Below are 27,692 nucleotides of genomic sequence, written 5' to 3' on the forward strand. Positions count from 1 at the left end.
CCCTGCACTTGTGCGGTCGGAGCGGTGGGCCGCAACGCGGGGGAGTGGGACACCCTCCCGCCGTGCCGACCATTGAATCGTTCATCCAACCCCGCGAGCGTCTGCAGGTACCGGTACGCGCAGCGCCTGACGAGGCATCTGGGTAAGCGTGGCCGGGCACAGAGTTGGGCCCGAAGCGGCTGAGTGCGACTGCGCTAGCATCCAGCTCCCCATGCTGGCCCCCTTGTGGCCTTCCCTGTCGCTACGTGCTCCTGATCAACACCTGCCCTAGTGCAGCGCATGGTCCTGCCAGATTCAAAATCATCGCTGGATACAAACCACGCGTTCGCGCTGCTGTGCCCTGCAGCACCAGGCAGCACGTGCGCCCCTGACTCAGCAGTGTTAGGATCGGTAAGGTTGCAGTTGGGCTCCCGCCGGAGCTAGCTAGGTGGAGAGACTAGAGAGCCATGAACTGACGCCAGGCTGTTTACGTAGCTGGAGCGACAATGGCGCAGCTCGCACCGGTGCGCAGCTCGCTCGGGCCCAGTAGCATGCGACAATGCGAGCCGCGCCATCTTACACCAGTTGATCGTATCTAGCGCAGTCCAGCGTTCGGCCTTGGCACCCTTGCAACTTGCAAACCCGTGAACATGATCCATACCGTACGCATCCGCATACCGTACCGTACGCATCCGCATTTACAAGACATAGACAGCATGCAAAATCTGATGCTCGTGGGAATGTGTGGACCAGCCGTTGCCTGGGGCCACACGTCTTCCCATGGCATGCTCAGCGGTCCTCGGCGGAGGACGCGCTGGCCAGGATGCGCTCCACCACCGCCGCCTCCAGCAGCGCCGGCTCCACACAGCGTTCCGTGCCTGTGGGCGGGAGATTGGCGGCGCAGGCATTTCACATGACTAAGGATGCGTGTGCCAAAGGTGTATGGCTACCGTAGTTGGACTCCTGGAATGGCGGCAGAAGCCCCGTGCTTGCCCCCCGATTCGGTTTACTGGTAGTTTGGGCTGGTATCAACACCCCCCCCCCTCCCTCACCCGACAGCACCACGTCCTCCAGCAGCTGCTCCACCACCGCCGTGCCGTCGCCCTTGCCGCCGCCGCCGCGCAGCAGGCAGCGCCGCAGCTGAGGCCGCAGGAACGCCACATCCAGCTGCAGCTGCTGCAACCCCGCCCGGCCCAGCGTCTGCGCGCAGGGAAAGCGCAGCGGAAGATGGCCGCTAAGCGCAGCGAAAACTGTGTAGGCTCACAGCAGCAAAGTGCGACTACTGCGCTAGCATCCATCTCCCCAGGGCCGCGAGCCGCGCTTCCCAAGCTCCCGCAACTCCCAGGGCCGCCGGCGCACGTACCTCCAGGCGGATGCTCTCAAGCAAGCTCTTGAGCGCCACAGCCGCCACAGCCGCCAGGATGGCCGGGCACGTCAGCGCCACCGAGCCCGTCATATGCACCTGGGCGGCATGCCAAGCAGAAGTGAAAGGCACGTGACAGTGCATCTGCCGCGAGTTGCCGACGAACAAGCACGACCAGAAGCGCTACACCACTGGTAACACCGGCCCGCTGCCCAGTCGCCTAGCCTGCCCTCTTGGTGCTCCCCAGAGCTCCCAACAGCCTCAGCATCACGCAGCCCATCATACAGTACTCTCCCCACCCCACGGCGCACCTTCTCCCGGAACAGCTTCGCCACGTTGCGCTCCACGGCCGCCGTGTCGCCGCCGCCGAACGCCCCCGCGCCGCCGTACATGCCCCGCCCGTCGCCCGCGCCGCGGTGGTGCTCGTCGCCTGGTCCATCCAAAGGACAGACGACAACAAGTAGGAGCTCCAACCAAATAGCCGGTAGCTACTACTCAGTGGCAAAAGAACCTACGGCGCCGTGACCTACTTCTACCGCTCAGTGGCACAGAGCAGCTACTGCTCTGTGCCACTGACCCTACCACCCCGTCACTCACTCTTTCTCCCTGGGCCGCCGCCGCCGCCGCCCAGCATGCTCGCCACGCCGTCCCCCTCCTCCAGCAGCGCCGCCGCCTCCGCCTGCAGCTTGGCCAGTCGCTCCAGCAGCAGCGAGCACACGGGGCGCGGGCCGCGCGGCTCCTTGCACGTTAGCCAGCTCACTGAGCCGGTGGACCTGCGCGGGAGAGGGGTGCGCGGGCATTGGCGTACGCGGCACCTGCTGGAAAGCCCGTGGTGTTAAGGGTAGCTACGCTTCAACCGCGCCACGTAAACAAATACTGCGCAGTTGACCGAAACCTGCAGTCCGGCATTGAACGGCGACGGCCGCAGTGCCCATGCGTGTCCAACCAAGCAAACCCATGGCCAGTCAGACGCCCCTTGAAGAGCCCACGGCCCTGCACACTGCCCCCTCCGTGGACGCCGTCGGTCATCGGTACGCACAACACAACACCTGCTGTCTACTTCGCTACACTTCTCTGTACCAATCCTTGCAAACCCCCCCGCCCCCCAGCAGCACCGCCGCCGCACCTGCGGACCATGACGCTCAACTGGCGGCCGTGCATCTCCACGTACGCCAGCACCATGGCGCTGGAGGCTGCGGACAGGCGCCGGGCCACCTGGAGGGAGGATGAGGGGGTGGGCGACATGGGGGCGACATGGGGCGACATGGGGGAGACGTGGAGGCGACAAGGGGCAAGAGGAATGGTAAGGGAGGAATGGCTTCAAGCGGCGGCGCTGCATGCTGCACGCGCGCCAACGTGAAACACGAGAGTGGGGCCTAGCGGCAGCGCGCCATCGCCGCGGGCCTCACCTCTCCGGGCACGAATGCCGGCGGCATGTCCACACTGCCGCCTGGGCCGCCGCCTGGGCCGCCGCTGCTGGCGAATGAGGCGGCGATGGTCTCCATGACCCAGGGCACCATCACCTGCTCCAAGAACTTGCACAGCTTGGCCAGCAGCAGCACCAGCGCTGTGTGGAGGTGGCGTGTAGGGGTGCAGGGGCGGAGGGGCGGAGGGCGGGTTGGAGGCACGGCGCTTCAGGGAAGCACGTACAGCACCATACCTCAGACGCGGTCTTCGCAACATGACGCGGCCGGTTCGCGCCCTGTTGACTGAATGAGCCCCCTAGTGCATACGCCATTCCTCAACTTCGTCCATCCTGCACCCACCTGGCTTGACCAGCAGCTCCTGGCCGCCCGCCGCGGCGCCCGGCGGCGGCCCCATGAGGTCGGGCCCCGCCGTCGCCGCCGTGCCGCTGCCGGCTTTGAGCGCCTCGCGCATCAGGTCACCGCCGTCGTACCTGAAGGGCGGGCAGACGAATGACACGAGCGTGGGGTGCGAGGGAACCGCACCGCCTTGCCAACCTTCCATTGACCCACGCCCCATAATGCGGCCGCGTGGCCACTCATCGTCATGGGACACGTCATTGGGAGCCCCCCACCCCACCCACCCACCCAAACCACTCAAGTGACCCAACCCACCCCATCCACCCACCCCATCCACCCACTCATCCACGCCCATTTCCTCGGCGGTGATCCCAGTCTTCCCATCCCTGGTTCCTATCTGAAAATGCTGCCCGCCCCCCTACACACATAACCCCCCCCCACCACCACCACCACTACCACACACACACGCTCCCTCCCCCCCCCCCACCTGAGCGCCGCCAGCTCCAAGCTGGCAGTGAGTAGGCCCACGAAGAAGCCCTGCAGCCCACCCTGCACCAGCTCCACCCACGCGTCGCGCCAGCTGGCCAGCAGCCGCGGCCCGCCCGCAGACTCATAGCCGCGGAGCCCCTGCGGGAGATGCAGTTTAGGAGTGATCGTGCATGCTTATGCCGCTGCGTCGCAGGCCCACACGTGCACGACTCTGGGTTAAGCACGCTCCTGCGCATTCCGTCACTCTTAACCTGCATTGCTCCCTTCCTTGACCCCGCACGCCGAGGGCTATCCCCTGCGCGGCGCCAGCGCCTTCTAGATCCTCCCACCGCCCCAGAGCCACACCTGCAACAGCGCCGCCAGCCCCCGCTGCAGCAGCTCCACCAGGTACTCGCTGCCCGCCCGCAGCACACCCCCGCGCGCCTCGCCGCCGCCTCCACCACCACCTCCCGCGCCGCTGCCGCCGCCGCCGCCGCTGCCCGCGCCGGCCTCGGCGCCGCCTTGCGCCGCGCCGCCGCCGGGCGCTCCTTGCAGCGCGGTGCGCACGCACACGGCGGCGTCTATGACGCGCTGCTTGAGGGCGGCGAATGAGAGGGTGACGTGCTGCTGCACCGCGGCCTGCACCACCTCGGCCGCCCGCTCCTTGAGCCCCAGCTCGGGCAGGTGCGTGGCCAGCAGCCCCACGTCCGTGGACACCGTGGACAGAGCCTGGGGGGGAGGAGGCCAGGAGGGGGTTACATTCATGATTAATCAAGAGGTGAAGGCGTAGCCAGGAACAGGGGGCGGGTGTGTGGAGGAGGAGGTGTATGTCTGGGCGCATGCGGAGGAGTGATCACGAAAGCGCAGCTTCCGAACTCCCACCGAAATGCACTGCCAACGCCCAAGGCTTCCCCCGGCCTCACCTGTGCAATGGGCTCCGCGCCCCAGTCGCTGCCCAGCTGCTGCAGCGAGGGCGAGTTGACGGACAGCACCGCCGCTGCGCCGCCCGGCCCGCCCTTGCCACCAGCCGCGGCCGCCGCCTCCGCGCGCGCCTCACGCAGCAGCGAGCCCCGCAGCACGCCCGCCTTTGCTGCGTCCGTCACCACCCGCCTGCAGGACACATAACACATAGGCCCCAAAACGTCAGACCTAATTGCCGGTACAGCCATGGGCAACTTTGCCCTTACTCTCACGAGCTAGTGAACAGCGCTACCAGCGGGGCCGTTCATAACGCTCGCATGAGGGCCCTTCAAGCGCCTGCCGCCACTCCACCGCACCGTATGATGCCGAAGTACTCGGTGAACAATTCCCGCGACAGCGCAACCAGGGGCTTGCGCTTGGCAGCGGCGGCCTGCAGGCAGACGGGCAGCAGCGGGATGGCGCATTCCAAGCAGCTCGCTTGAATTTGACCCCGGAGCGCGGAGTACTGCCGCAAAGGAACCATACCACCCCAACTTAACCGCCTCCGGCACCACCCTCCACCCTCCACCTCTGCCCTCCACCCTTTAACCCTCCTCGCCGGCCTCCTCCGGAACCGCTGCCGCACCTCGGGGCTGTCCTCGGAGCCCTCGGGCAGGAAGAAGCGGATGACGTTGACCACCGTCTCCTGCACGCCGCTGATGAACTTCTCGTCCAGGCTCCGCACGAAGGCGCGTAGAGGCGGCGGCCCCGCAGCCGTCCAGTTCCACGCCTCGGGCGCAGCCACCTGCGCGGTCACGGCGCGGCGCGTCGGCAAGGGTTCCTGGCAGCCGGCGCGATCATACTGAAGGTTGCGGTAGGCTTGCCGTCCCACCTGGCCCAGCAGCAACCTGGGGGAGGCCACCGCCGCCGCCACACGGCCCGTGCCCCGCCGGCACGTCATCACAGTACCGCCACGCGGCTGTAAGCCCACCCACCTGCGCCTTGTTGGGCAGCGGCACCTGCTGCTGGCCCGACGCCGCTGCCGCCATGGCGTCCGCCACCACCGCCGCCTCCGCTAGCACGCGCTTGATGCGCGCCACACGCCCCGACAGGTACTTGTCCTGCGTGTGGTGCGAGGGGGTACCGGTAAATCAGAGCGCGTCGGCTTGTGCGGTCCATCATTACCTACGAGCCAAGTGCCAGAGCCATGACAAATCCGGTCGTGCCTCGGCCCTTACGCGCGCCGTGCACCTGGTGTCTTGGACCCAACTCGCGCCAGTCCCATGAGGCTAAATCGCGCCCTAGTCGTTTCCCGACCTACCAACGCGTTGGAGGCCTGAGCGTGTCAGAGAAGCATCCCCACCCATCCACCCCACGCGTTCATCAGCCGCACACCTGCAGCGTGTCATCCGGCTCGCCCAGCTTGCGCAGCAGTAGCACGCACTGCTCCGCGTCGTCCTTACGCTCCGTGAGCCGCTTCTTCAGCAGCTGGCTGATCTCCTGGGCCACAAAGTCGCTCTCCAGCGCAATGACCTGTAGCAGGTGGAGGATAGACGATGCATGGGGCTTGGGTGGGAAGTGGCGGCCGGCTGCCTGTTCTAGCTTTTGATCGTGCAGCCAGCCCCCACCCTGGCACTGGCAGTGCCTCTGCCCCACGCAACATATCCCATTGGGCAGTTTCAACACGCCACACCGCACCGCACCGCACCTTGAAGGTGCCACGGTTGCCGTACTTGTGCAGCAGCGGCTGCGCCTCCGCGTAGAGCCCCACCGCCGTGTCCAGCGCATCCTCCTCCAGTGCCGCACGCATCTTGCGCGGCAGCTCAAACACCGTCTGCGCGGGACGCGCGACACGCGGCGAGCGGGCAATCTCCAAACCCCGATGCGTACAACCAGCGCAAGAGTTCATAGCCGTTGGGCCCGTGGTAACACTGCCCAGGCACTGTCCTGTGCGTGTCAGGCTGGCCCCCCTCCCAACCAACCAGTACCGCCACGCGCACACCTGCAGCTTGCGCAACAGCCGCTGCACCTTGTACAGCTGTTCCATGCTCTCTCGCCGCTGCTGCAGCTTGTTGCTGACGGACAACGACTTCTCCGCCACCACGCCTGCAGGAGAAGGATAGGCTTGGTGCTCAGGCAGCTGGCACGGCACTCGCGTCTTTGCTGCGCCTGCCATGCACCCCTTCCACCCAGCTTTACCCAGACCCTTACCCTTGGCTGTTTGTGTCCCCACCCAACCGGCCCGACCCAGGCCCCCCTCACTCGCAGTCTGCTCCAGCCGCTGCATCTCCGACTCCATGTTGTCCACACTCGACTTCATAGTGCGGATGGTGTCAGTCGCAGTGATGAACTTGTTGTAGTTCTCGTAGACCAGTTGCTGCATGTCCGAGTCCAGGTTCTTTATCTCCCGTGCCATGTTGCGGTGCTCTACCATCAGCTTCTCCAGGGAGAAAATGCGCAGGATGTCTGAGGTATGTTGATCGGCGTTGAACGTGGGCGTGTCAATTGCCGCTAGTCCAGCTACATGGCCACCCTGTTGCCCGCGTCCTGGGGCAGCGCTCGGCTGCTGAGCTGACTGGCCAGGAGCTCCAGCTGCCGGTCCGGCCGAGCCATCCCCATAATATTGACTGAGCAGCGCCTTCACGCGCTCAGAGCGTTTAGCATAATCTTCTTCCATTCTTGTTATCTAGAGAGTTTCGGTCAGTCGCACAAGCTCAGGGTTTTGGAATTGTAGCCATTTCACACGCGCGTAGGCTTGCAAGGTTTGAGAGTCCGCGAAATGGGCAGGTATAATGCATAACTTCTAGGAGGGATTTGCGACGGTCAGGAACAAGCGCCTCGCAATGCCACGGATTCGTGCCCGTCGCAGCCATTGGGAGGGGTGTCGCCCTTGCCCGGGGGACATCCCCGGAATGTGGCTGGGCGAGCGGTACTGCATCCCTCCGATTGCGCTGAGATGGGATGCGGGAAATTACGCGGCCGAAGGCCGCGCTAATTCGCGAAATCCCGCTGCCTGCGGTGCCCCCCGGTGCCGAATCCCGCTTCCGCCACCCGAGCTATCCCGCTGTCCCCGCCAGGTATCCCCCTTTGTACTGAAGACAGCGGGATTACGCTGGGCGATATCCTGTGCTCGGGGTCGTCACGAAATCCAGAGCGCCTGCATCCCTCTGGCCCAATAACCGCCTCTGGATCATCCCATATTTTGCGCATTGTGCCGGGAGAAGAAGTGCTGTGTTGGCGCTCATCTCCTGGCTTCTTTGATTCGCCTTCGCACAAACAGTTATATCAACAACCACTACACTCGAAAGTAAGCTTAAACATACATAGGAATCGTCGCAGCAACCATGCCTGGCGCCTTGCGCCGGTGCCTGCCGCAGTGCCGTCCGGTAAGCTTGCGTAAAGCTTCTGGTATCGCTAGGATAGCTGGGACCTTGGTCACACCCTTTCATGGTCATGCGCACCGAAGAGCACCGACCCGTGCTGCGCCGCATACGAAATTTGGTGTGCGATGCCCTGATTGCAGTTTCCATTGCGACGGATCAGCACTGTCATGGTGATGGTCGCGGCGAGCTGCGTCGCGCCACGGCCGGTCACCGCAACTACCCGCCCGAAGCCGCGCTCGGCAGAGCCGCGCACGGCGGGGTCGCAAGCTACTGATGAGGTGCAGCTGCGCCAGCGGGCGGAGCAGGCGGAAAAGGAGCTGGCGTCCTTCAAGTTCAGAACCGCAGTGGTGAGTGAGCAGGGAGTGAGTGAGCGCGTACGTGCCGGAGGGAGGTATCAGTGGCACACGTTGTAGTCCAGGTCGTGTTAACTGTGTTTTTTTCCATGTCTGCACAGATCGCGGTGGTGGCGATTATGGTTTCGGGTGCGTGCATGTGGCGATTCTACGCTCGTGCGGCTAGTGCAGCGACATTGCGTAAAGTCTTGCAAGACATGCTGAAGCCCACTTGAACACATATGTGCCGGTGCACATACAGACGCGGACAGCAATTGGTTGCGTGCATGTGGGCCTTCTTCTACATCAGCTTGCCTGTGGAAAACATGGTCATCTTGCTAGGGTTGGCACCCGCATATGAAACATGCAGCAGAATCTCGCAGCTTATTGACCCAGTGCTCGTATCTTCCATCTACGCTGTAGAAACTTGCCCCAAATCCGCCGAAGGCGGAGAATTGTTTTGGGGTTTGGGGCCGCGCATCTACGGAGTGTAGACGTTTTGGGCGGATTTGGCGGTATCTTAGATAGGGAGCGTAGATGTTTTGGGGGTTTGGGGGGCGTGACCCTAGGGAATTTTTTCTGGGCGTAGATGGCGCGCCGGGAGGGGTCATCTACGCTGTGTAGACGCCGGGGGCTTAAAGCCATCTACCGGCACTGTATTGACCTGTTGGTTGAGGTCCTGAATGTGCAGTAATACGGTACAATTAAGTTGGGTTGGGATAAGAGCGGACAACAGCATTCATTGGCATGGTTGATGGACTTACCGCACACGTGCATGCCCAGGGAAGACGAACACGCGCCCTGTGGCTAGTGGAGGGGCAAGAGGGGATAGCCCCGCCCTCGCAGGCATACCTGGGATTGATGAGCGCATGATGTGGAAGGAGGTTGTAGGCAAGGTTGTAGGCGCGTGTGCGTGTGTGTGCCCGTGGCATGATGAGTATTACAGGTGCTCCCTTCTCGGGTTCAAGGGTCACTCCCCTGACCTTTAGCAAGATTGCTAGCCGTGTTGCAGCATGGAGGTATGGCCACTTACCCTTGCCGCCGGGGCCCTCTCCCCGCGGCTCAAGTTGAACTGCGGGCAGGAGTTGAACTGGGTTGCTGCTGGCATAGCGCACAAACCTGGGCGGACCCAGGACCATTTGTGAGGCGGCTGAATACTTACAGATAGAGATTACATGTGGGATGACAGCCATGGACGCGCCAGGGCTCCAAAACGCATGAGACACGCACGCTCACTCGACGAGGAAACCCCGAATGAACCCCTTTGCTCCTCGCCTCCGGAGAGAAGGAAGCCCAGTTGGCTCGCCCCCCTCCAGGGGGGCGACAGCCTTACACCTCGGCAAGACCCAGACAAAATTAGGCTTGTTGAGGAACTTCGAAACATAGCCCCTGATCCCAGCTATCCGAGCTCTAATGGTTGGGACAAGATATGGGCAGGCGGCGTTGCTATTCTGTCACGCAGACAACACAGCATGGGAAAGGGTGGGGGCGGCGGGGGGTGGGGGGTGGGGCAGCCATAATGGGGCCGACGCTGCTCAAGAGCAGTGGGGAGGCAAAGGACAAGGGCAGGCGGCGTTGTCCTGCTGTCCCGCGGAGAACAAAGCAGAGTAAGGGTGGGCGTGGGGGGTGCGGGGTGTTTGAGCACCGTGTAGCCTCTGGCCATGGGCATGCGGCGTTGCCATGCTGTCACAGTGGGACAGTGGGCGCGTGTGCGGCGCGTTGCCCCCGCTCTTGCAGCCACTCAGCAGCAAGCCACCCACGCGAACGTACATTGTATTATTATATTATCCACCACGCGCGCGGCCACAAGCTGAACGGCGCCACTGGGTTTTGGAACTGTAGCCATTTCACACGCGCGTAGGCTTGCAAGGTTTGAGACAGGGGACCATCCCCTGGTTTGAGAGTCCGCGAAATGGGCAGGTATGATGCATAACTTCTAGGTGAAATTTGCGACGGTCAGGAACAAACGCCTCGCAATGCCACGGATTCGTGCAACGATTGGGTGCGTGTTGCCCGTCGCAGCCAGGAGGGGTGCCCTTGTCACCTGCCCCACGCCTTTGCAAGCTGCCCCAATTCCCCGGAACTAATCCGCCTCATCCGCCCTCAATACCTTCACGCCACACGCCCACAGTCCATCCAAAGTATTCTCAACAGATCCCGAGCCAGTTACCCCGCAGTGCTAGTTGTTGGAGCCCCACTTGCGGTCCGCCCGCGTCCCGCAACAAGGCACCGTAGCGCCATCTGCTCGCCTACGACTCTTACACACCAGGTAAAATCAAAACGCCTCTCCTAGCACGTATCTTCGCTGGTACATGAAGGCGGACATGCTGGCCATCTTTGCACGGGAGTCGAGGTGGCTGCTAGTAGGCACAGGTACGCAGGGACGTGAACGCACACATCGCCTGCCTCCTCTCGGTGGTGCAGGGCCACCCCACGCGCCTTACCCCACCGTCCCGTCTCAGAGTATGGTGCTTGTTCCATGTGCACGGCTTCGGCGTACACATCCACCTTATCTAGCCACGGCATGGGCCCATACATGGACGGCCCCTCCTGCAGGTGAACCCCACCAGCACGTCCCGCAACCCCTTCCCGCCTCGCACCCAATGACAATCAGCAGTATTCATACGATCGCTGCACGCAGGCCCAGCCGCCTGCACAGCGCGTTGCAGGTGTGGGTGCGGAAGAAGCTGCGCACGCCCTCCAGGCCCTCATCCGTGGCGCCGTTCAGCTTGTGGCCGCGCGCGTGGTGGATGACGGGGTCGGTCAGCGTGAAGCCGTCGGCCTCGGTCCACGTGCCCTGCGCAGCAGGCAAGAGGCAACCCATCATCAAGGCAATGTGGCGGGGGTGCTGTGCAACAGCATTTTAACGGGTGCGGATGTGTTTCACGCTGTCTGCCGACTGCCGTTCATGCCACTCACAAGAGCCTAAGCGGATATGTCCGCAGAGCCAGAACCTGCCGGCAGTATGCGTGCACAGCCTGGATTCGTGTATGCCTTTACGAAGCGTACCCCTTAACGTAGGCATCCAAACCACCCACGCAGCACGCCACACACGCCCGCGCACCTGCAAATTGTACACGGGCTTAGTTCCGCCCGTGGCCTGCCACGTGAAGTGCGAGAAGGCCTGTGGCACGTGCTCCGGCCGCACCTCCGCGCCATCACTCATCAGCAACGCCGTCGTAGCAGTCCTCATCATACTCGCTCTCTTCGCCCTCGTCGTCCTCGCTCGCTCTCGTACTCTCCGTAATGCTCGTATCCCTCCTCCTCGTACTCCTCCCCGTCGTCGTCCGCAATCACCACCATGGCCGGGTCCGGCGCTGCGCGGCTGCCGCCGCCGCCCTCCGTGATGCCGCCCATGCTGCGCGCGACCCCGCCGTTGTTGTTGTTCCTGCGCTCAGAGGCATACGGTATGGGAGCAGAAAACGCATGACCGCTTGCTCACGCAAGTGCAAGGTCGGGCCTCCGCCACCCTGCACCTCTGGCCCCTTGTTGCTCAACCCCGGTGTTTGGCTGGCCACGCATACGCTGTGCGGATACACGTGGCTCCCAAGTCCCCAATCCCAAGCATTGGCCGGCCCAGTTTGAGGTGCACTTTGCGCTCTACCGTGAAGACCCCTACGTAATGGCAACGAAGCTGAGTCAGACACGAATCTGTCGCAAAGGCAGGGGAGCCGTGTGACCCGAGCTCACCACTTGATCAGCTGCCCCTCCAGCTCCTCCACCAGCATGTCCACCACGCGGCTGCCGGTGCCCCGCACGCCCTCCGTGTCCAGCACCCGCCACACCACGACTTGCAGGAAGGCCACCTGCTGCCAGGCCGCCTCCCGCACCGCCGGCTGCCGGTTGAACTTCTGGGCCAGGGCCTCTGCCTCCGCTGTGGTATGGGCGCAACACAATCGTTGCACAACGGGCCAGATGCCAAGCTTCCAAGTGCCAAGCAGGCACTGCATGACAAAACCCCACGCAAGATTCAGCAGCGCAGGCCGCCTTGAAACCTGGAATGCAGCACTGCTCACGCACCCTGGACGCGGCAGAAGGTCTCCTGCTGGAAGCGCATGGCGCCGGTCAGCTGCTCCAGGAACCGCGGCTGTTTGGCCACCAGCCGCGGCCCAACCGTGTACGCAGACGACCCGCTGACGACCACAACTGTCGCCTGGAACACGGCCCGCTCCGCGCCCTCGCCGAACTTCTGCCGCCGCACCGCCAGGCCGCGCTGCGCTGTTGCCTGAGCCAACGTCAACTGCTGTCCGGCGGCATTGTAGCGCACGCGCGACACCACGGCGGTGTGCGGGTAGAACACCCAGCCGTCCACTGCGCGAATCCACACCTTCTCGTTGTAATCCTGCAAACGTGTGGGCAACATAGTGCAGCCCTTAGCACGCATGCAGGTGCTACACATGACGTGCGCCAGCAGTAAACCGCAGGCGGAACTCCCTCGGGCAGCATCTGACGGCTGCCTACATAGGCATTGCTCATGACTCGAGGCCCGTGGCGTCGACGCAGCGTGGATGACTCTTCTCGCACAGTCTACGCCCTAAACATTTTGGAGCAAGCCCCCTGAATCCCCCCAAACGTCTTAAACCCAGTCAAGTGCGCGCCAAAACATCTATGTTTCATCGGGATGCGGCAGCGAACCTACACGAGTTTCTCCGCCTGAAACGGATTCGGGGATATTTCTACGGCGTGGATGGAAGATACGGGCAGTACTGCCAAGGGAACTTACCAGGCGGACAGTTGTGGGCACGACGGCGGGCCGCACCGTGGCACCCTTGCCTCCACCTCCGCTAGTGCCCAGGTCGGTGAGCAGCGATGAGAGCGAGCTGCTGATGGTGCTAGCTGAAGGCGGTGCGCAGCTGCATAGTAGACAGGCCCAACTTCTGCAGTACAAACGCGGTGCGCTTAATTCCTACACCTGCTCATGCCAGTGCCCTTGGGTCGGGCGGTCTAGCAGTTTTGTTGTGAGGCATTTACAAAACCCGCACCTGGAAGGAGCCCTGCGGTGATGCCCTCGCCATGTACTGCATCATATGTATGGAACTGCTCGTCCGGAGGTCCGAACGCCACCGTGTGCACTGCCACACGTACGGTCCCTCCCGCCCGCTGCGGCCCCCAGCTGCTCCACCGCCTGAATGCACGCGTTGCTGACGTCCACGGGCGTCATGCCCCGTGTGGATGTGTGGTCGCTGGGGGCGCCGTCGCTGAGGAAGACGAGGAACAGGCGCGTGCGGCTGGTGTCAATGGTGGCAGCTTCGCGCGCGACTGCCCTCAGAGCCGGCAGGTAGTTGCCGTGCGATCGGGCGCGCGCATATGCGGCGTGCTGCTTGACGAGGGCTAGCAGGCTGGCACTGAATGGCTGGCGAGAGAAACAGGTGTGGGCCGTGTCTTGCATCTCAATGAGCGTCATCTGCGTGGCGCCGGGTTTCACGGCACAGGGCCACGGGGTATCGTGACAGAAGATGGTGCGCGTGTAAGAATCCCGTGGGAAAGCTGACATAGCCTAAGCCCAACGCAGGCTGCACATGCTTCGGTGGTGTGACACGTTACAGTGCCCTCCTCGGGTGCGACACGCCCCCACGGTATTAGGGCCATCCGTGGCTCTCGCCAACGCTGCGTGACGCGGCCCGCGTGCCCACACACCGAAGCAATGTGTTGAGTTTGCGCCTAGGACTGACGACCACTCAGGACGGTGTAATGAAGAGGGCTAGCGCTAAGACAGGATCAACCCATCTAGCTTCTCACATCACGGACCTAGGCCGACGGCTGGGGAGGACAGGCTCTACCTGTCTTCCAGACTCTGCAGCACATACACGCCACAGCACACACGCACTATCCCTGTGCAAGTGTCAGTTCCTCCAGCAAGTGGCTACCGTAAATTACCATGGCGCTAACCGCCGGGCCCAGCTGGAGCTGTGGCGCCAGCAGCTCCCGTTCCACACAGTCGTACACGGCTGAAATGCGCGAGATGCAGCCGTTGGGGCCCGGCACATCGTGCTTGCGCATAGAGCCAGACGCGTCCACCACCACCACCACCACCACCACCACGTGGCACGATGCCGAGGCGGCGGTGCTGGCGTCTATGCGCAAAGAGCTCTGGCAACCAAGCTGGTGCCTACGCTGTAGCCCCCACCCTCGCATCCGCTATCATATTCACTTTCATAGTCGCTGTCATAATAGTAAGACATGTTAAGGTATGGCAGGTGAGTGGGACACCGTAAGATGACTCGCGCACAGAAGCACCTGCCCCGTAGGGCATCGGACGGCTGGAAGCAATTGCCTACATGCCACAACAGAAAGCCATTGGGCTCCGATTTAGACCTGTTGTTATTTCATGCCGCAGTGGAGCGGAGCAAGCAGATCACGGTCACGGGTCACAAGGCGCAGGGCACGGGTCGGGGCCTGGCATCATTTCAACGGCACATCGTTTTCGGCTGATGTTTGCGGTGTAGTACTAAAAATATATGCATTGAAGGGCAAGACTCTGGAAGATGCCGGGCAGCCTGAAACGCGCACCCAAGGTGGGAGGTTAGCAGCCGCGGCGAAGGGGCAGAAGTGGGCTGAACCGTGCCGGTTTCCTTCCGGAGCGGTTCACCAGCAGCTTCCGCGCCGTTGATACAGTAATTAATATATGAAGATTTACGACGGGCACAGACCCTCAAGGATTTGCGGCCAGTAACGCGCATCATTTCTCCACCTTGCGGCACTGATAATGCCATCACATATTGCCAAATGGCTTCTGTTTCTTAGGCAATGCGGGCTGTCGAGGAAATGGGCGTCCCTAGCATCCCGTTGACCGGGCCATCGCGGCCGGAAAATTTTCGCGAGGGAGGCCGGACTCACACTAAATGGCTCATCATTAATAAGGTTATGAATTTAGACAGCATTGATACGGTCCTTATCTCCAAAACTAGACGCGCACGTCAGTCGGTTAGCGAGCCTTGACTTTTCGTGGGAGCGCCCTTTCGCGCTCAATCATAACGTATACCTGAGTTCTCATGAAAAATAAGCCTATAGACTAGCAGGCTGACCAGCGCTCCGCCTGGTCGCGGTCCAAGCGAACCAGCGATGGCGCTGAGCGCGGGCTTTCCAGACTTGAAATGGGGACAATGACGATCAACAATCCCCTTAGACTGAGCTCGGAGGTGTCGCCGCTGCGACATGTGCTGTAAGTCTGCCAAACCTTTCGCGGCCCCCACATGCTCGCTCATTCCACTTCTGCGGTGGGACCCACAACACAGGGATATCACAGCACGGTCCCAGGGGAAGGATTTGACTGCATATGAGACCTATCGGGCTCTCCCCAGCCCGACGCGGCCATACAGCGGCTACGACTACGCCGTGGTCGCCGAAATCATCCGGGCTGCGGAGGTCACGGTCGACAAGGCGCACAAGAAGGGGCTCGGTGGGTTTTACATGTAGCAATGCGTTCGCGTGGTGTAGCCAATGGAACGCGGTGCGCTGAGGGGGCAGCAGGCACACTGGCGTGGCGCGGGTGTTGACAAAGAAACCAACACCCTGGCACGCTTGCAACTCCTTTGCCCCCCCCCCGCGGGCCGCATACTACCCTGCAGGCTCAGGCATCGTCACGCTGCAGTCAGTGCTGCAGGCATACGAGCACGTGCTGCCGCGCCATGGTGTGAAGGCGGATGAGGACACGTACTACTACCGCCTGCTGCTCAAGCTCAGCCTAGACCCAGCGCTGGACTGGTGGATCAAGCTAAACCGGGAGACTGGGACTACGGGCGGGTAAGTGGCTGCCAGGATTGCTAACAGTAGAGCTGAGCTTGGAACAGCCAATATCGCGATATCACCTGCTTTTGCGGTCCTAATCCGCCATCTGTTGAAGGGCTGCGCCTTCTCCCATTTGGCTGCTGTGCACCGCAGTCGCGCCGCGTTCTTCAGCAATGCCGGCAGCGACGTGACGTCCATGGGGCGGTCGCACAGCTTCTACCGCGGCGACACCTCGCCCACACGGGTCCAGCCCCGCACCTCGGGTGCCGGCGCTAGTGACTATTCGGCCAGCCACAGCGCTGCGCCCACCTTCCGCAGCAGCATACCGGGCAACGGCGCAGCGGACGGGGGAAGTCGGGTGCCCGGCCGCAACTCCCCCTACCGGTCCACGGCCTCTCTCTCCAGCATGCCCGGCTACCAGCAGCAGCAAGAGACCGCCGCACAGGCAGCTGCGCGGGAGGCGGCGGCGCGCGCGAATGCTGCGGCGCAAGCCGCACGGGATGCGATTGAAGCGGCGCGGCAGGCGGCCGCCACGGCGCACCTACCATCTTCGCGCTTCATGTTCAACACACCCCCTATGACGCCGGCTATGGGACCTGTACCGCCACCGTCAGCTCGGACCGAAGGTGGCGCCAGCGGCTGGGGGGATGGCAGTATGGGGGGCGCGGGCAGCATCGTGCCGTACAGCGTGTCGGAGGGCGGCGCCACGGGCCCGGGAGGGGCTTCCCAATATGGACCGGGAAGCAGATACGGGCCAGGGAGCCCCCATGGCACGACTGCGCCTAGCAGCGTGCGGGGCACCTACGGCATCAGCGAGCACGACCCCCTCAGTCCTGATGCGTCGGCGTATGGGGCTGGATCTCGGGGCACCCGGAGTGGCGGCGGAGCCGATGGTGGCAGTATGGGTGGCGCAGTAGGGCCGGGCGCCACCCGTGCCAGTAGCGGAGGCGGCGGTGGTCCCGGCCGGGTCAGCGCCGCCCAGCTGGCGGAGCTGGACGAGCCGGTGCTGAGCGAGGAGGCGGAGGCTTACCTGGACTACAATCGCCTGGCGCGCGCCTTCAGGATGTGGCGCAAGAACACCTTTGCCCGCAAGGCGTCCAGGTAGGGCGGCATGAGGGCATTGTGAGTGGCGAGAGGCGTGTGAACACACGTCATGCTGACCTGAACTTGCCGCAACCTCTGTCGATCTAGGACGCATGCTTCAGACATTAAATGGGTTTCTCTGGCCCTTCTGATAGGTTTGAGCGCGACCATGCGCTCAAAAATTGGGCTGTGGCGACCTCGTTCTGGGCGGTGCACCTGCTGCGCCGCTGCTTCGCGCGCTGGCGTGCAGAAGGGCCGAGCAAGACGGCGCTGGCGCTGCAGCTTTGGGCGGGCCACAGCCTGTCAGCCTGCTTCTGGCGGTGGCTGAGCCTCACGCGCTACCTCCGGGGAAAAGGGACCGAATGCGATGGGCACTGGCGCGTGCGGACGCTGCGCCGCTGCCTGCGCATGTGGCGTCTCTACACTCGGTCCCAGCAGCTCAAGGTTCGTGTGGCACAGCCGTTGGCGTCGGCGCGTTGGTGTGGGGCTTCGGCACAGGCAAGGATTTCCTGGAAAGTCCTGCTGCTCAAAGGTTCCTTTCTGTGCTTATGCCCTCCAGGCCGACAACGTGGAGAAGGCACTGGGCTTTTGGGTTGGCCGTTCCCTGCACATCTGCTTCCGCGTGTGGCGCCAGTTTGCGGCAAACCAGCTGCGCAAGAATGAGGCGGTGCAGAAGGCGGTCGGGCACTGGGCGGGCAAGTCGCTGCGGGCCTGCTTTGAGGTCTGGCGCGAGTTCACAATGCTTCAGCAGCACAAGGTAGGGCGCGGGGATTATGTTCAGAGGGGACACTTCTGGCTATTGCGACCTGACAGGCAATTGCTAACCGCTATCACGCCGCACTTGCGGCCCGTGCAGTCGGTGGCGACCGCCCGGGCGCTGCGCCACTGGACCGGCACCACGCTGCGCAGCTGCTTCGCGCTGTGGCGGCTGCTTGTCGAGGACGCGCACAGCAACTGGGACCAGGCCACACAGCACTTGATGTGAGTACAGCATGCCGCTTCAGGCTGCGCGCACATGCCTCTCAAACAACATTACTTCATCCCATATTGGGGCCGAAGAATGACCCTGTCAGGGCTTTGACTCCTCACGCGCTCCTTGTCCTTGTCAGGCGACGGATGCTGCTCAAGTGGCGCATTGCGGCCAAGCAGCTAACCCGCATGAGCGCTGCCTACCACGCCATCGCGGACGCTACTGCGCGTCGGGTCATGTCGCAGGCCATGCGGGTGAGCCAACCTTGAGCTAGGCGGCGCAAGCTTGTATACAGGGCTGGCGTACTTATGTTCCGACCCATATGATGTGCATGCCAGCGGGCCCATGTTTGGTGTAACGCGCGCGACACTCGCAGACGCTGCTGTCGGCGCACGCCTTCCGGCACGAGACCGCTAACCGGCTCCGTGCGGCGGTGGCGCGCATGCGCAACTCGCTTCTGTCCGCCGCCTTCAACAAGTGGAGCGAGGCGCGCCAAGCCGGCCAGATGAAGCGGGAGCGGATGGCGTTGGCGCTCAAGTGGTGGTCGTCCAGGTGGGTGCTCCCGGCAGCCTGAGTTACCCGGACACGCGTGCCATACTGGTGGCTTTGAAGGCCTGCCCTGGCGTGTATGCCTCTTACACCTCAACGGCCTTGCACCACAGAGGCCTGGCTCGCAGCTGGAACACCTGGCGCGAGGCGGTGGCTGCAAGCCAGCGCGCGACGAAGGCGGCGCGGGCGAATGCGCAGCGCATCCTGCGGCCGCTGCTACGTGACACCTTCTACGCCTGGCTGGACTGGCACGACGTCAGGTTGCAGAAAGAGTAAGTGCGTCTGATTTGGCTGCATCTGTGCACATTGCGAAGGTGCTGGCTGGGTCGGAACGAGTGGAATGGGCTACCTGCACTGAGCATTTGCCGGTGCGTATGATTGCAGGGTCCGCGCGGTAGCGGCGCGGCGAACCATGCAGCTGCGGCAGATGCGGCTGGTGGTGCTGGGCTGGCGGGGGCTGGTGCTGGAGCGGCGGCACAGCCTGGTGTCGTTCCAGCGCATCATGCGGTGAGCATGTGTGCGCGCACTGTGGCTAGCAAAACCACATGCTTGTCTTCGTCAAGCTCTACGTGACGTAATGCAAAGTCGATATGACCATCACAGCCCAGTCCTGTGACACTGCCATTATTTGCTTGCACAGGAATGAGGTGCAGCGGATTATGAGCACAGCCTTCCAGCGATGGTACCGCGAGCATGACAACCTGCGACGTGCGGCAGAGGCGCGGCTGACGGTGAAGCGAAACGCGACCAAACGCTGCCTGCGCCACTGGCGGGCGCTAGCGCAGGCACAGCGCGCGCACAGGGAGTGGCGGCTGGAGCGGCTGCGGCTAGCGAGCGAGCAGCGGCAACGCCGGCTGCTGGTGGCGTGGCAGGTGGTCGCGGGGCTGCTGGCGGAGCACAACCGGCTAGTCAAGTCCAGGTGGGTTGTAGGTAGAGAGGGCTGTGTCGACAGGTAGGGAAGGGCAGATACCCAAGCTGCATGTAACGGTGTTGCATGACAAATGACGCAAAGGGTGATTGCGCACGTGACTGGTGAGCCGCTGGCATGTTGCAATAAATTCGTGGGTCCCTCGCATGTCGTGGCGTGCGCGCATCTGCAGTTTGTTCAAGCTGCACCGGCGGCAGGCGCACTCTGTGCTGGCGGCCTGGCGCGACCGCGTGCTGCACTCGGTGGCCAAGCGCATGAAGCTGCTGGCGGGGCTGCTGTACTGGGAGCAGCAGGTGAAGGGCCGCGCCTGGCTGGCCTGGCGGCAGCGCCAGCACGGCTGGCGCATCAAGGCCGCCAAGGGGGAGCTGGCGGGCCGGCACTGGCGCACGCGGCGCCTGGCGCTATGCTTCGCGGTGTTTTTGGCGCTGTGGCAAGCGTACCAGGGTCGCCTGACGCGCGCGCTGCTGTTCCGGTCCCGGCGCAACGACATCATCAAGGCGGATGTGCTGGACGAATGGCGGCGCCTGGTGGGCTGGCTGCAGTGGAAGAACGACAAGATCCGCAGGTGCGTCCGCAAGCCGTGTTTGGGTTCTTAGCTCTCTGCGAGACAATGCACTCCTAGGCTGTCTGTTTAGCGAGACACGATGGCGCCTGACGGACGCCTCTGTCCGCTTGCAGGGCGCTGGCACACCATCGCTCCAAGCTCGGGGGAGGCGCCTTCTACGGCTGGTACGCAGTCACCCGTCACTCCATCGCCACTAAGCGGGCCGTGGCCGCGGCTGTGCTCCACTGGGTTCGCCGCCGCCGCGCCGCCGCCTTCGTGTGGTGGCGCAATTGGACCGCCTACCGCCGCGACCTGCGCGTGCGCGGTGCGGGCTACGCGCTTGTGCGGGCGGCGCGGGCCAAGGAGAAGGTCGTGCTGGCGTTCAAGTGAGTTACACCATCTGAATCGCGTTGAGCATTTGCGAAATGCATTGTTGGCGTAAATGGTAATGCACACATCAGGTTTGCCTCTCACCATTAGACGTGTCGGTGTGGCACGCACCTTCCTTTCTACGCACAGGGCCAACGTGATCCGCAAGGCTCGCATCGCCGGCGCGGTGGCTCACCGGCAGCGCTACATGACGCGCCTAGCGCTGTCGGGCTGGCTGCTGCGGACGCTGCTGGCAGCGGATTTCGTGCGGAGGCTGAAGGCTGTGGGCGCGCAGGTACGTTGCAGGGCTGAACATTGGGGCAATGCATGTGCCAATCATCCGATACAGGAACAAGACGCCGCCGCCACATCCTTACTGTACCGTGCTTTCGCAAGCCAACCAAATCTTACGCACCCCTCCGATGATCCGCTTACACAATCATGCACGCAGCTCAATGTCCAGCTGGTGGTGGACGGGCTGGAGGCCTGGCGCGAGTACACCATCTACCGCCGCACCAAGAAGGGCATGCTGCACGCAGCTCTGCGCTACTGGCGCCTCAGTCGGCAGCGCGCGGCCATGGACGCCATGCGCTGGTACACCACCCGGCGACAGCTCAAGCGCGCGGTGCTGCTGCGCGGCCGCACTGGCGCCGCGGCAAGGGCGCTGCGGGTAAGCCAGCGATGCGCAGGCCAGATGCAGAGCTTCGTGCGGCATCCACAGAACGTAAGCCAATCCTGTGCCTTGTATCTTCCGCCGCTTACTTCCACCTCTTATTCTTTTCTTTGCTAGGCTTGGCGCGACGAGGCGGAGTACCGCCGCCGCCTGCGCGACCGCTACGCGATGCTGGCCTCCGGCAGCCGGCACGCGGCGCTGCGGCGGGGGCTGGACATGTGGCGCGACTACATCGCGAACCGCGCCTCAAAGAAGGGGCTGCGGGAGCAGGCGCTGCGGCACTGGCTGCGAGGCACGGCTGGGCGGGTGTTCCGCAGCTGGCGGGACTACCAGCGCCACCTGCGGCACGCCGAGGAGGTGGGTCCGGTACTGCTTGCATGGAGGCCGGGAAGGTGAAGCCCAGTCTCTCATTGCCCGTGCTAAATGGATTCTCTTCTGTCTGCAGCGCGCTGGCGACATCGTGCAGCGTTGGCGGAAGCGGGATGCGGCTGAGGCGCTGGCGGCGTTCGCCGAGTATGCCGCGCACCGCCGCCGCAAGCGCACCGCGGACGCGATGTCACGTCGCAGCCGCGCCCGCACCGCGCTGCAGGCGTGGCGCGAGTACATGAAGCTGCGCACGGCGGAAGGCTTCTGGAGCCGCAGCCGCCTGAACGGTGAGGCTGAATCTGCACAGGAACGCAGGGCTTACTCCAAGCTGGGTCGCTTTTGCTATTGTTACCTTGGCTACATGCCTTCTAATGCTGTCCGAGCTGCAATGTGCAGATGCCATCGGGGCATGGCGGCACTACGCCAACCACCGCCGTCGGCTGAAAGAGGTAAGAGCCCCACTCGTGCTCTCAACAATGACGACTTGCGAGTGCGCCACACCGCACCACAACCCTCAATGTCTACGGCAGTCGCCTGCCCCCGCTCACCCATACCACAAACTCTTCTGACCCCTCATGTGCGTATCCAACAGCTCGGCGCGCAGCTGTGGGGCCGCACCCGCCGTGGCCGGCTGGCCTCCGCGCTGTCCAGCTGGCGCGACTACGCCACCTACTCGGCCCGCCTCAAGACCGTGTCCAACGCGGTGCGCGGCCGCCTGCAGCGCTCCACTGTGGGGGGCGTTTTCGCGGCGTGGCGCTCAGAGGCGAAGCAGATGGCGGCGCTCAAGGCGCTGCTCGAGCGGGTGCTGGTGCGCACCGCGGCGCTGGCCTTCTACGGCTGGAGGTGAGGACGCACAGGGCCAGGGACGGCGAGGTAGTCACGCTTCGACACTGTTTCCTAGCAACCGGCAGCATGTGGGTTTGCTAACAGCGTTGCGGGACTTGACATCATCATTGCGTGTGTTGCGCCCTGCAGGGAGGTGGTCGCCGACGCCAAGCGCTGGCGGGCGGTGCAGGCGGTTACGCAGGAGCGCATGCAGCAGCGGCCTGAGCTGGCCGAGGTGGCCATGTACGCAGCCACCCGGTAAGCGGGCTGCAGTAGAGGCCACGTATTTGTGCAGGTAGAGGATGGGAAACTAGAGGCCGGATAACCACTTGCGCTGGCGTGATAGAAGCTGGGCATGTCTGTTACCGTACTACTCAAACATTGCATTTGAAGGTTGTTTGCCATGGCATCGCGCAATCCCGCCACTCTCTGCAAACCCGCAGCATGCGCAACTGGCAGCTGGCTCTGGCGTTCTACACCTGGTACGACAACGCTCGGGAGTCGCGCTACCTCAAGAACCGGGCCAGCCAGGCCATCCTGCTATACGCCAGTGAGTCCCAGAGCCACGTCTTACGCGCCGAGTCCCGGTGATACACTGACATCGCACGCGATCGACTGCACAACGACGCCATGCGGTATGCCCTGCCACATCTCAACGCATCTAACCAATGTGCACTACCAAATCCTCCTGATCCGCAGACCGGCTGCTGTACAATGCCTGGTCTGTATGGCTGGCGCACACGCTGCGTAACCGGCACCTGCGCAAGAAGCTTGAGCGATGCCTGAACTCAACGCGGGCAAAGACCTCGCGCGGCGTCTTTGATGCGTGAGTTGTGGCTCATTCCCCATGCCCGTGTGTACCGCGGTACCTGGGATCAATGCTCCCAACCCTTGCCAGGCATGCCCACACGGTGTCATCTGTAGGACCGACGGTTCCCTGGCGGCATCTTTCCTGCTGCATACGCCTCCTTTCATTTGCTTTGAGATTAAAAGCGCGCCCTCTCCTCTCCTGCTCTGCCCTCTTGCTGCCTCAGCTGGCTGGCCGCCGCCAAGTACTTGGGCCGGCTGCGCAAGGTGTCTGACCTGGTCAAGGACAAGGTGAGTGGGACCACAGCCGCGGCCTCTAATCCTCTATGCCTTGCTGAATGCTGGAGAGCCTCAGTAATGCCATGACCACAGCGAGGAATGTGGATCCCCCACATCGCCCTTACGAGGTTAGGATGCTTATACGTACCCCCCTGACTGCGCAGCTGCTGCGCGGCACCCTGGTGGGCGCCTTCACCTCCTGGCGCCGCACGGCGATACAGTTCCGCCGCCTGCGCGGCATCCTGACCCGCGTCATGTCGCGGGCGCTGTCCACCGCCTGGGAGGCCTGGCGCGATGCCGTGGCCGAGCGCCACGAGCGCATGCAGTCCCTGGCCGTCTTTGTAGGGCACTGGCGCAACCTGCACCTGTCCGCTGCCTTCAACGCGTGGGTGGCACACGTGCACAAGCGCGCCGCCGCCCGGCGCCTTTGCCTGCGCGTGCTGGGCCGGCTGCTGGAATGGGCTTGGTACGGCTGGCGGGAGGCGGTGTTTGAGGCGGGCGTCAGCCGGGGCGCCGACGTGCACGAGGCGAGGCTGCTGGCTAGGTCTTGGCGGGGCTGGCGTTGGGCGACGTCGGAGGGCCGCAAGGCGGCGGCGCTGACCGCGGCGCTGAACCAGGCGGCGGCGCTGACAGCAATGGGCGTGTGGCGGCGCCAGTGGCTGGCGCGTGCGGCGTACCGGCGACTGTACTGCCGGCGTGCGCTGCTGGGCTGGCACTCGCGCACGCAGGAGCTGCGCGCAATGAGGGAGAGGCTGTGGTACGCGGCGCGCTTCCTCCTGAACGGCTGCCTGCTGCGCAGCTTCAGTGCGTGGTGGCAGTACACGCAGGTGCGACCTGTGGGCAGCACCTGGTTGCTCTCAACATTGCAAACGCCGCGGAAAGCTTTCACGCTCAGGCAGGCACCGTGCTGACCCTCTTGCAATCCTTGTGTGTGCGCGCCTTGTCCAGGCCATGTCCATCAAGCGAGCCGTGTGGGTGCGCAAGCAGCGCGCCCTGGCGGAGGCCCTGCGGCGCGGCGGCGAGCTGGTGGCGGCGCGCAACGCCGAACTGATGGAGATTGCGTTCCGCGGCTGGCGCATGCAGACGGGGCTGCTGCGCGAGGTGACGCGGCGGCTGCGGTCCATCCAGGGCCGCACCCTGGCCACTGCCTTCGGCCAGTGGCGCGAGTACGCGGCAGTGAAGCGCGCGCGGCTGGAGAAGCAGGTGCGTGTGTTGAGTCCTTTATGCCTGCCACCAGTCAGCAACTGCACGCTTCGCTGCCATATTCCACTCTAGGCCACATTCGCCATTTTGCTAACTTGCTTATGGCTCATGTGGCGCCTACAGGCGGCTGTGATTCGCTCCCGGTTGTTGGCCCGGCCCTTCCGCACCTGGCGCGCCGCTGCCCGCGGCGCAGCCTCCGAGCTGTCTGCCAAGTCCGCGGCGGCGCTCATGCAGCGGCGCGGTGTGCTGCTAGCGGCCACCTTCCGCGTCTGGCGTGAGCTGCACGGCGTTGTGGGCAGCCGCCGGGAGGCTCTGCGCCGCGCACTGGGCGTGGTGCTACGGGCGGAAGCCGGGGTTCTGAAGCAGGCGGTGTGGGGCGCCTGGCGGTGGGCGGTGGCCCGGCGGGGCGACCTGCTGGACCTGGTGTCGGCGGTGTCGGCGGGGCGTCGGCGGCGTGTGCTGGGCGAGGTGTTCGACGTGTGGCTGCAGTACACGCAAGCCATGCGGCGGGGCGGCATCGACCCCGGCTCGCCGTACATGTCGCCGCGGGAGCGCGGCACGGAGCGGCGGCTCATCACCCGCATGGCTGCACTGGCGGGCAACGACCAGGCACTGGCGCCGGCGGCTCACGCCGGCGGCGCCTCCGTCGCCGCAACCGATGCACTGCTGGACGGGCTATATCCCTCCACCGGTATGCAGCACGCTTCGGAACGGCGGCAGGAGCTGTCTGCGTTCCTGGACTTTGCACGCCGCGCCACCTCGACTGGACGCGCAGGAAGAAACGGCCGCAGTGCTGCGCAGCAGGCAGCGCCGCCGGTGTACGAGCGGGCGGAGAGCATCAGCAGCGACCTCAGCCGCGCCAGCACGGGGCTGTCCTCGGGGGCAGGCGGCGCGGACCTGACGGAACGGGCCATGTTCTCCGTGCGGGTGAGTCCGGCGCTTGGGTATGCAGCTAAGGCAGGTTACTGGGCTGGCGGGCTTACAAAACCACGGCCTTGCTCAGCGCCATGAAGAATCAATCTTGGCCATCACTGAAACCTTACCATGCTTTGCTTGCTCCTTGCCACGTAGGCCATGCCGGGTATGATCTCGCCGGGTAAGGGCCGCGGCCCCGCCTCGGGCCTCACGCCCGCCCATATCCAGCTCGCCACCGCGGGTCGTGCGGCCCCCGCCCCGCTGTCTGCGCGGCGGCCCAGCGGTCCGCAGGACTTCGCGGGTCTCAGCAGTCCCTTCGATGACCGGTGGGTGCGAACGCGGGGTGCTTGCAGATGGGCAACGTTGCTACTGAACATAACGGACTTCTTCCCACTATCGCTTTTGCTGACGAAGTCCTTTTATGACATCCGCACAGGCTGGATCTTCGGGAGCTGTACGGCGCTGCGGACCAGGCGGCGGCGGCGGCCCCGGCGCCCTTCGGAGGCTTCCACACCACAGCGGGATACGGTGCACGTGGGGCGCAGCTGGCCAGCGGCGCCGCCAGTCCGATGCCACTCATGCCGCCGCCTGCGGCCCGTGGCGGCTTGGCAATGGCAACACCGCTGACCGCGTCTGTGCCGATTGCACCCCGCCGCATTGACTTCACCGCTTCCCGCCCTGGATCCGGTGCGGGTGCGGGGCCAGCGACGGGTGGTGCCTACGGCTATGGCGGTCCTGCGGGCCGGGGCCCGGGCACGCCCAGATCCCAGCAATTCGCGCAGCCCGCGGAGCCAGCCTATCCGGACGACAGCGATGGCGCCAGCACCACCAGCAGCGACTTCCTGCCTCCGTCTGAGGCGCGGGCCAGGGCGCAGCAGGCGCGGGCGGCCGCAGTAGCAACGCCGCGCATTGCTTTGGGTGTTGCAGGTGGGGCGCTGGGCGGCGCCGATGTGTACTCGCGGACGAGCAGTGTCACGCTGGGCAGGTCTCCGGCAGTTGGGCAGTCGGCGGCCCGGTCAGCAAGTGGAGACCTTCTGGCGGGGCGGGGCGTGTCTTTCCTCGGTGGCCCATTGGCGCGGCCGCAGGCGGCAGCGGCAGCTGCTGGGCGGTCGTCCATTCTTGCCATGAGGAACCAGGGAGGCAATCGATAAGGAAATGTTCATGGGCAAAACGCAAACTCCATTTCCTTGGCATGTGTGACTTCACTACTTTAGACTCCCTGTTCGCCATGTACGCTCATGACGCGGCGGGATAGGACTGATGTTACTGGATGGGGACGCTGCAAGTGGTGAGGTGTACGGGTAAGCGGGGCTTGTGCACCAGATTGGAGGCCGGGACCCATTGACTTCTGGAAAGAAAGGTGGTTTTCCCTCGCAAGGCAAAAGTGGGCTGCGCGCACGCCACGTCTCTAATCTGAGGCCGCAAACACCTGCTTCATCTTCCGGACGCAGCCGAGGTCGGTTTGTACAGGCACAGCCAGCAATCAACTAATCAGCAGGAATTCTCTAGCCACAACACTCCTCACTGCTGCGGCCTACCACATACTGTGCTATATGCTATGCCAGAGAAGACCGCTAACCAGACACCGGCCGGCAGGGTTGCGTAGTCCGCAGGGAACAGCAGCAGCGGCGAACTGGGGAGCAGCGCACCCATGCCACAGCCTGCAAGTGGGCGCGCGGAGCTAGACAGCTTGTGCCGTAGGGCAAAGGGCATGCGCGCCAGCCGGAGGGATGCAGAGTATGTCGCTACCGCCCAGCAGCTGGGCACGCGATGTGGTCCGGAGCTACTAATTTGGGCTCGCCTGGGTGCAGGGACGGCAGTAGGATGTCGCCCCAGGGGGCAGGGACGGCAGTAGGATGTCGCCCCGGGGGGCAGGGGCGGCAGTAGGATGTCGCCCCGGGGGGCAGGGACGGCAGTAGGATGTCGCCCCGGGGGGCAGGGACGGCAGTAGGATATCGCCCCGGGGGGCAGGGACGGCAGTAGGATATCGCCCGGATGGACTAAGGATTGCGCCCGCACGCACTAGCGATGTCACCCGGACGCACTAGCGATGACACCCGTGGGGTCACGGACGACTGAATCAGGGGGCGGCACCAGCCAGGATGGGCGTTCAAGCCACTTGCGATGCAGTACGCAGTACTCTCTGCTATTGCACAGCCATTCACGGCACCTTTATTCAGGCCAATCGACCAGAGCACTTCCATGCCGTGCACGTGAGCGCCGCACACGCGCCCAGCGCCGTCCCAACGCAGGCAATCATCCAGC

The 27,692-nt window shown here is 64.0% G+C and overlaps 4 protein-coding genes across 4 annotated transcripts; 1 reads left to right on the forward strand and 3 right to left on the reverse strand.

The window, feature by feature from the left end:
* Nucleotides 1-174: 174 nt before the first annotated feature.
* Nucleotides 175-7,280, reverse strand: CHLRE_09g404650v5 (uncharacterized protein). Its single transcript, XM_043066140.1, has 18 exons — nucleotides 6,736-7,280; nucleotides 6,476-6,579; nucleotides 6,182-6,307; nucleotides 5,869-6,006; nucleotides 5,469-5,594; nucleotides 5,120-5,278; nucleotides 4,851-4,924; nucleotides 4,497-4,683; nucleotides 3,940-4,302; nucleotides 3,593-3,732; nucleotides 3,109-3,239; nucleotides 2,752-2,909; nucleotides 2,469-2,557; nucleotides 1,940-2,115; nucleotides 1,654-1,772; nucleotides 1,343-1,441; nucleotides 1,032-1,179; nucleotides 175-857 (listed from the first exon to the last, which is right to left on the reverse strand). The coding sequence occupies exons 1-18, from the start codon at nucleotides 7,148-7,150 to the stop codon at nucleotides 769-771; spliced, it is 2,841 nt and encodes a 946-aa protein (XP_042920730.1). The 5' UTR covers nucleotides 7,151-7,280; the 3' UTR covers nucleotides 175-768.
* Nucleotides 7,281-10,114: 2,834 nt separating this feature from the next.
* CHLRE_09g404550v5 (uncharacterized protein) lies at nucleotides 10,115-13,660 on the reverse strand. The gene is made up of 7 exons (XM_043066138.1): nucleotides 13,274-13,660; nucleotides 12,912-13,024; nucleotides 12,209-12,530; nucleotides 11,879-12,062; nucleotides 11,427-11,576; nucleotides 11,253-11,349; nucleotides 10,115-10,985 (listed from the first exon to the last, which is right to left on the reverse strand). The coding sequence occupies exons 1-7, from the start codon at nucleotides 13,590-13,592 to the stop codon at nucleotides 10,809-10,811; spliced, it is 1,362 nt and encodes a 453-aa protein (XP_042920731.1). The 5' UTR covers nucleotides 13,593-13,660; the 3' UTR covers nucleotides 10,115-10,808.
* Nucleotides 13,661-13,716: 56 nt separating this feature from the next.
* CHLRE_09g404552v5 (uncharacterized protein) lies at nucleotides 13,717-14,630 on the reverse strand. The gene has a single exon (XM_043066139.1). It carries the CDS (start codon nucleotides 14,321-14,323, stop codon nucleotides 14,015-14,017), a length of 309 nt encoding a protein of 102 aa, XP_042920732.1. The 5' UTR covers nucleotides 14,324-14,630; the 3' UTR covers nucleotides 13,717-14,014.
* Nucleotides 14,631-14,810: 180 nt separating this feature from the next.
* Nucleotides 14,811-27,442, forward strand: CHLRE_09g404500v5 (uncharacterized protein). Its single transcript, XM_043066135.1, has 29 exons — nucleotides 14,811-15,350; nucleotides 15,424-15,587; nucleotides 15,757-15,931; nucleotides 16,070-17,017; nucleotides 17,155-17,443; nucleotides 17,559-17,756; nucleotides 17,856-17,980; nucleotides 18,109-18,223; nucleotides 18,346-18,521; nucleotides 18,632-18,790; nucleotides 18,903-19,025; nucleotides 19,159-19,437; nucleotides 19,619-20,011; nucleotides 20,125-20,376; nucleotides 20,510-20,654; nucleotides 20,811-21,029; nucleotides 21,150-21,389; nucleotides 21,478-21,685; nucleotides 21,795-21,847; nucleotides 21,991-22,241; nucleotides 22,374-22,481; nucleotides 22,667-22,773; nucleotides 22,923-23,049; nucleotides 23,258-23,321; nucleotides 23,474-24,136; nucleotides 24,258-24,512; nucleotides 24,636-25,439; nucleotides 25,584-25,753; nucleotides 25,864-27,442. Exons 1-29 carry the CDS (start codon nucleotides 15,292-15,294, stop codon nucleotides 26,576-26,578), a joined length of 7,584 nt encoding a protein of 2,527 aa, XP_042920733.1. The 5' UTR covers nucleotides 14,811-15,291; the 3' UTR covers nucleotides 26,579-27,442.
* Nucleotides 27,443-27,692: the final 250 nt, after the last annotated feature.

The sequence above is a fragment of the Chlamydomonas reinhardtii genome, chromosome 9, assembly GCF_000002595.2.
Source record: "Chlamydomonas reinhardtii strain CC-503 cw92 mt+ chromosome 9, whole genome shotgun sequence".
Classification (NCBI taxonomy): Eukaryota; Viridiplantae; Chlorophyta; class Chlorophyceae; order Chlamydomonadales; family Chlamydomonadaceae; genus Chlamydomonas; species Chlamydomonas reinhardtii.

What these genes read in the sequence shown, in the direction of transcription:
- CHLRE_09g404650v5 (XM_043066140.1), bottom strand. Translation starts at nt 7,150, where the DNA reads ATGGAAGAAGATTATGCTAAACGCTCTGAGCGCGTGAAGGCGCTGCTC. An exon ending in GCGCGGAGCCCATTGCACAG is followed by an intron (nt 4,303 to 4,496) that starts GTGAGGCCGGGG and finishes CCTCCCCCCCAG; the next exon opens with GCTCTGTCCACGGTGTCCAC. An exon ending in CGAAGCTGTTCCGGGAGAAG is followed by an intron (nt 1,442 to 1,653) that starts GTGCGCCGTGGG and finishes CATGCCGCCCAG; the next exon opens with GTGCATATGACGGGCTCGGT.
- CHLRE_09g404550v5 (XM_043066138.1), bottom strand. Translation starts at nt 13,592, where the DNA reads ATGACGCTCATTGAGATGCAAGACACGGCCCACACCTGTTTCTCTCGC. An exon ending in CGCAGCGGGCGGGAGGGACC is followed by an intron (nt 13,025 to 13,273) that starts GTACGTGTGGCA and finishes CACCGCCTTCAG; the next exon opens with CTAGCACCATCAGCAGCTCG. An exon ending in GGATACGAGCATTACGGAGA is followed by an intron (nt 11,350 to 11,426) that starts GTACGAGAGCGA and finishes GTTGCTGATGAG; the next exon opens with TGATGGCGCGGAGGTGCGGC.
- CHLRE_09g404552v5 (XM_043066139.1), bottom strand. Translation starts at nt 14,323, where the DNA reads ATGCGAGGGTGGGGGCTACAGCGTAGGCACCAGCTTGGTTGCCAGAGC.
- CHLRE_09g404500v5 (XM_043066135.1), top strand. Translation starts at nt 15,292, where the DNA reads ATGACGATCAACAATCCCCTTAGACTGAGCTCGGAGGTGTCGCCGCTG. An exon ending in TCGTTCCAGCGCATCATGCG is followed by an intron (nt 19,026 to 19,158) that starts GTGAGCATGTGT and finishes TTGCTTGCACAG; the next exon opens with GAATGAGGTGCAGCGGATTA. An exon ending in AAGGTCGTGCTGGCGTTCAA is followed by an intron (nt 20,377 to 20,509) that starts GTGAGTTACACC and finishes TTCTACGCACAG; the next exon opens with GGCCAACGTGATCCGCAAGG.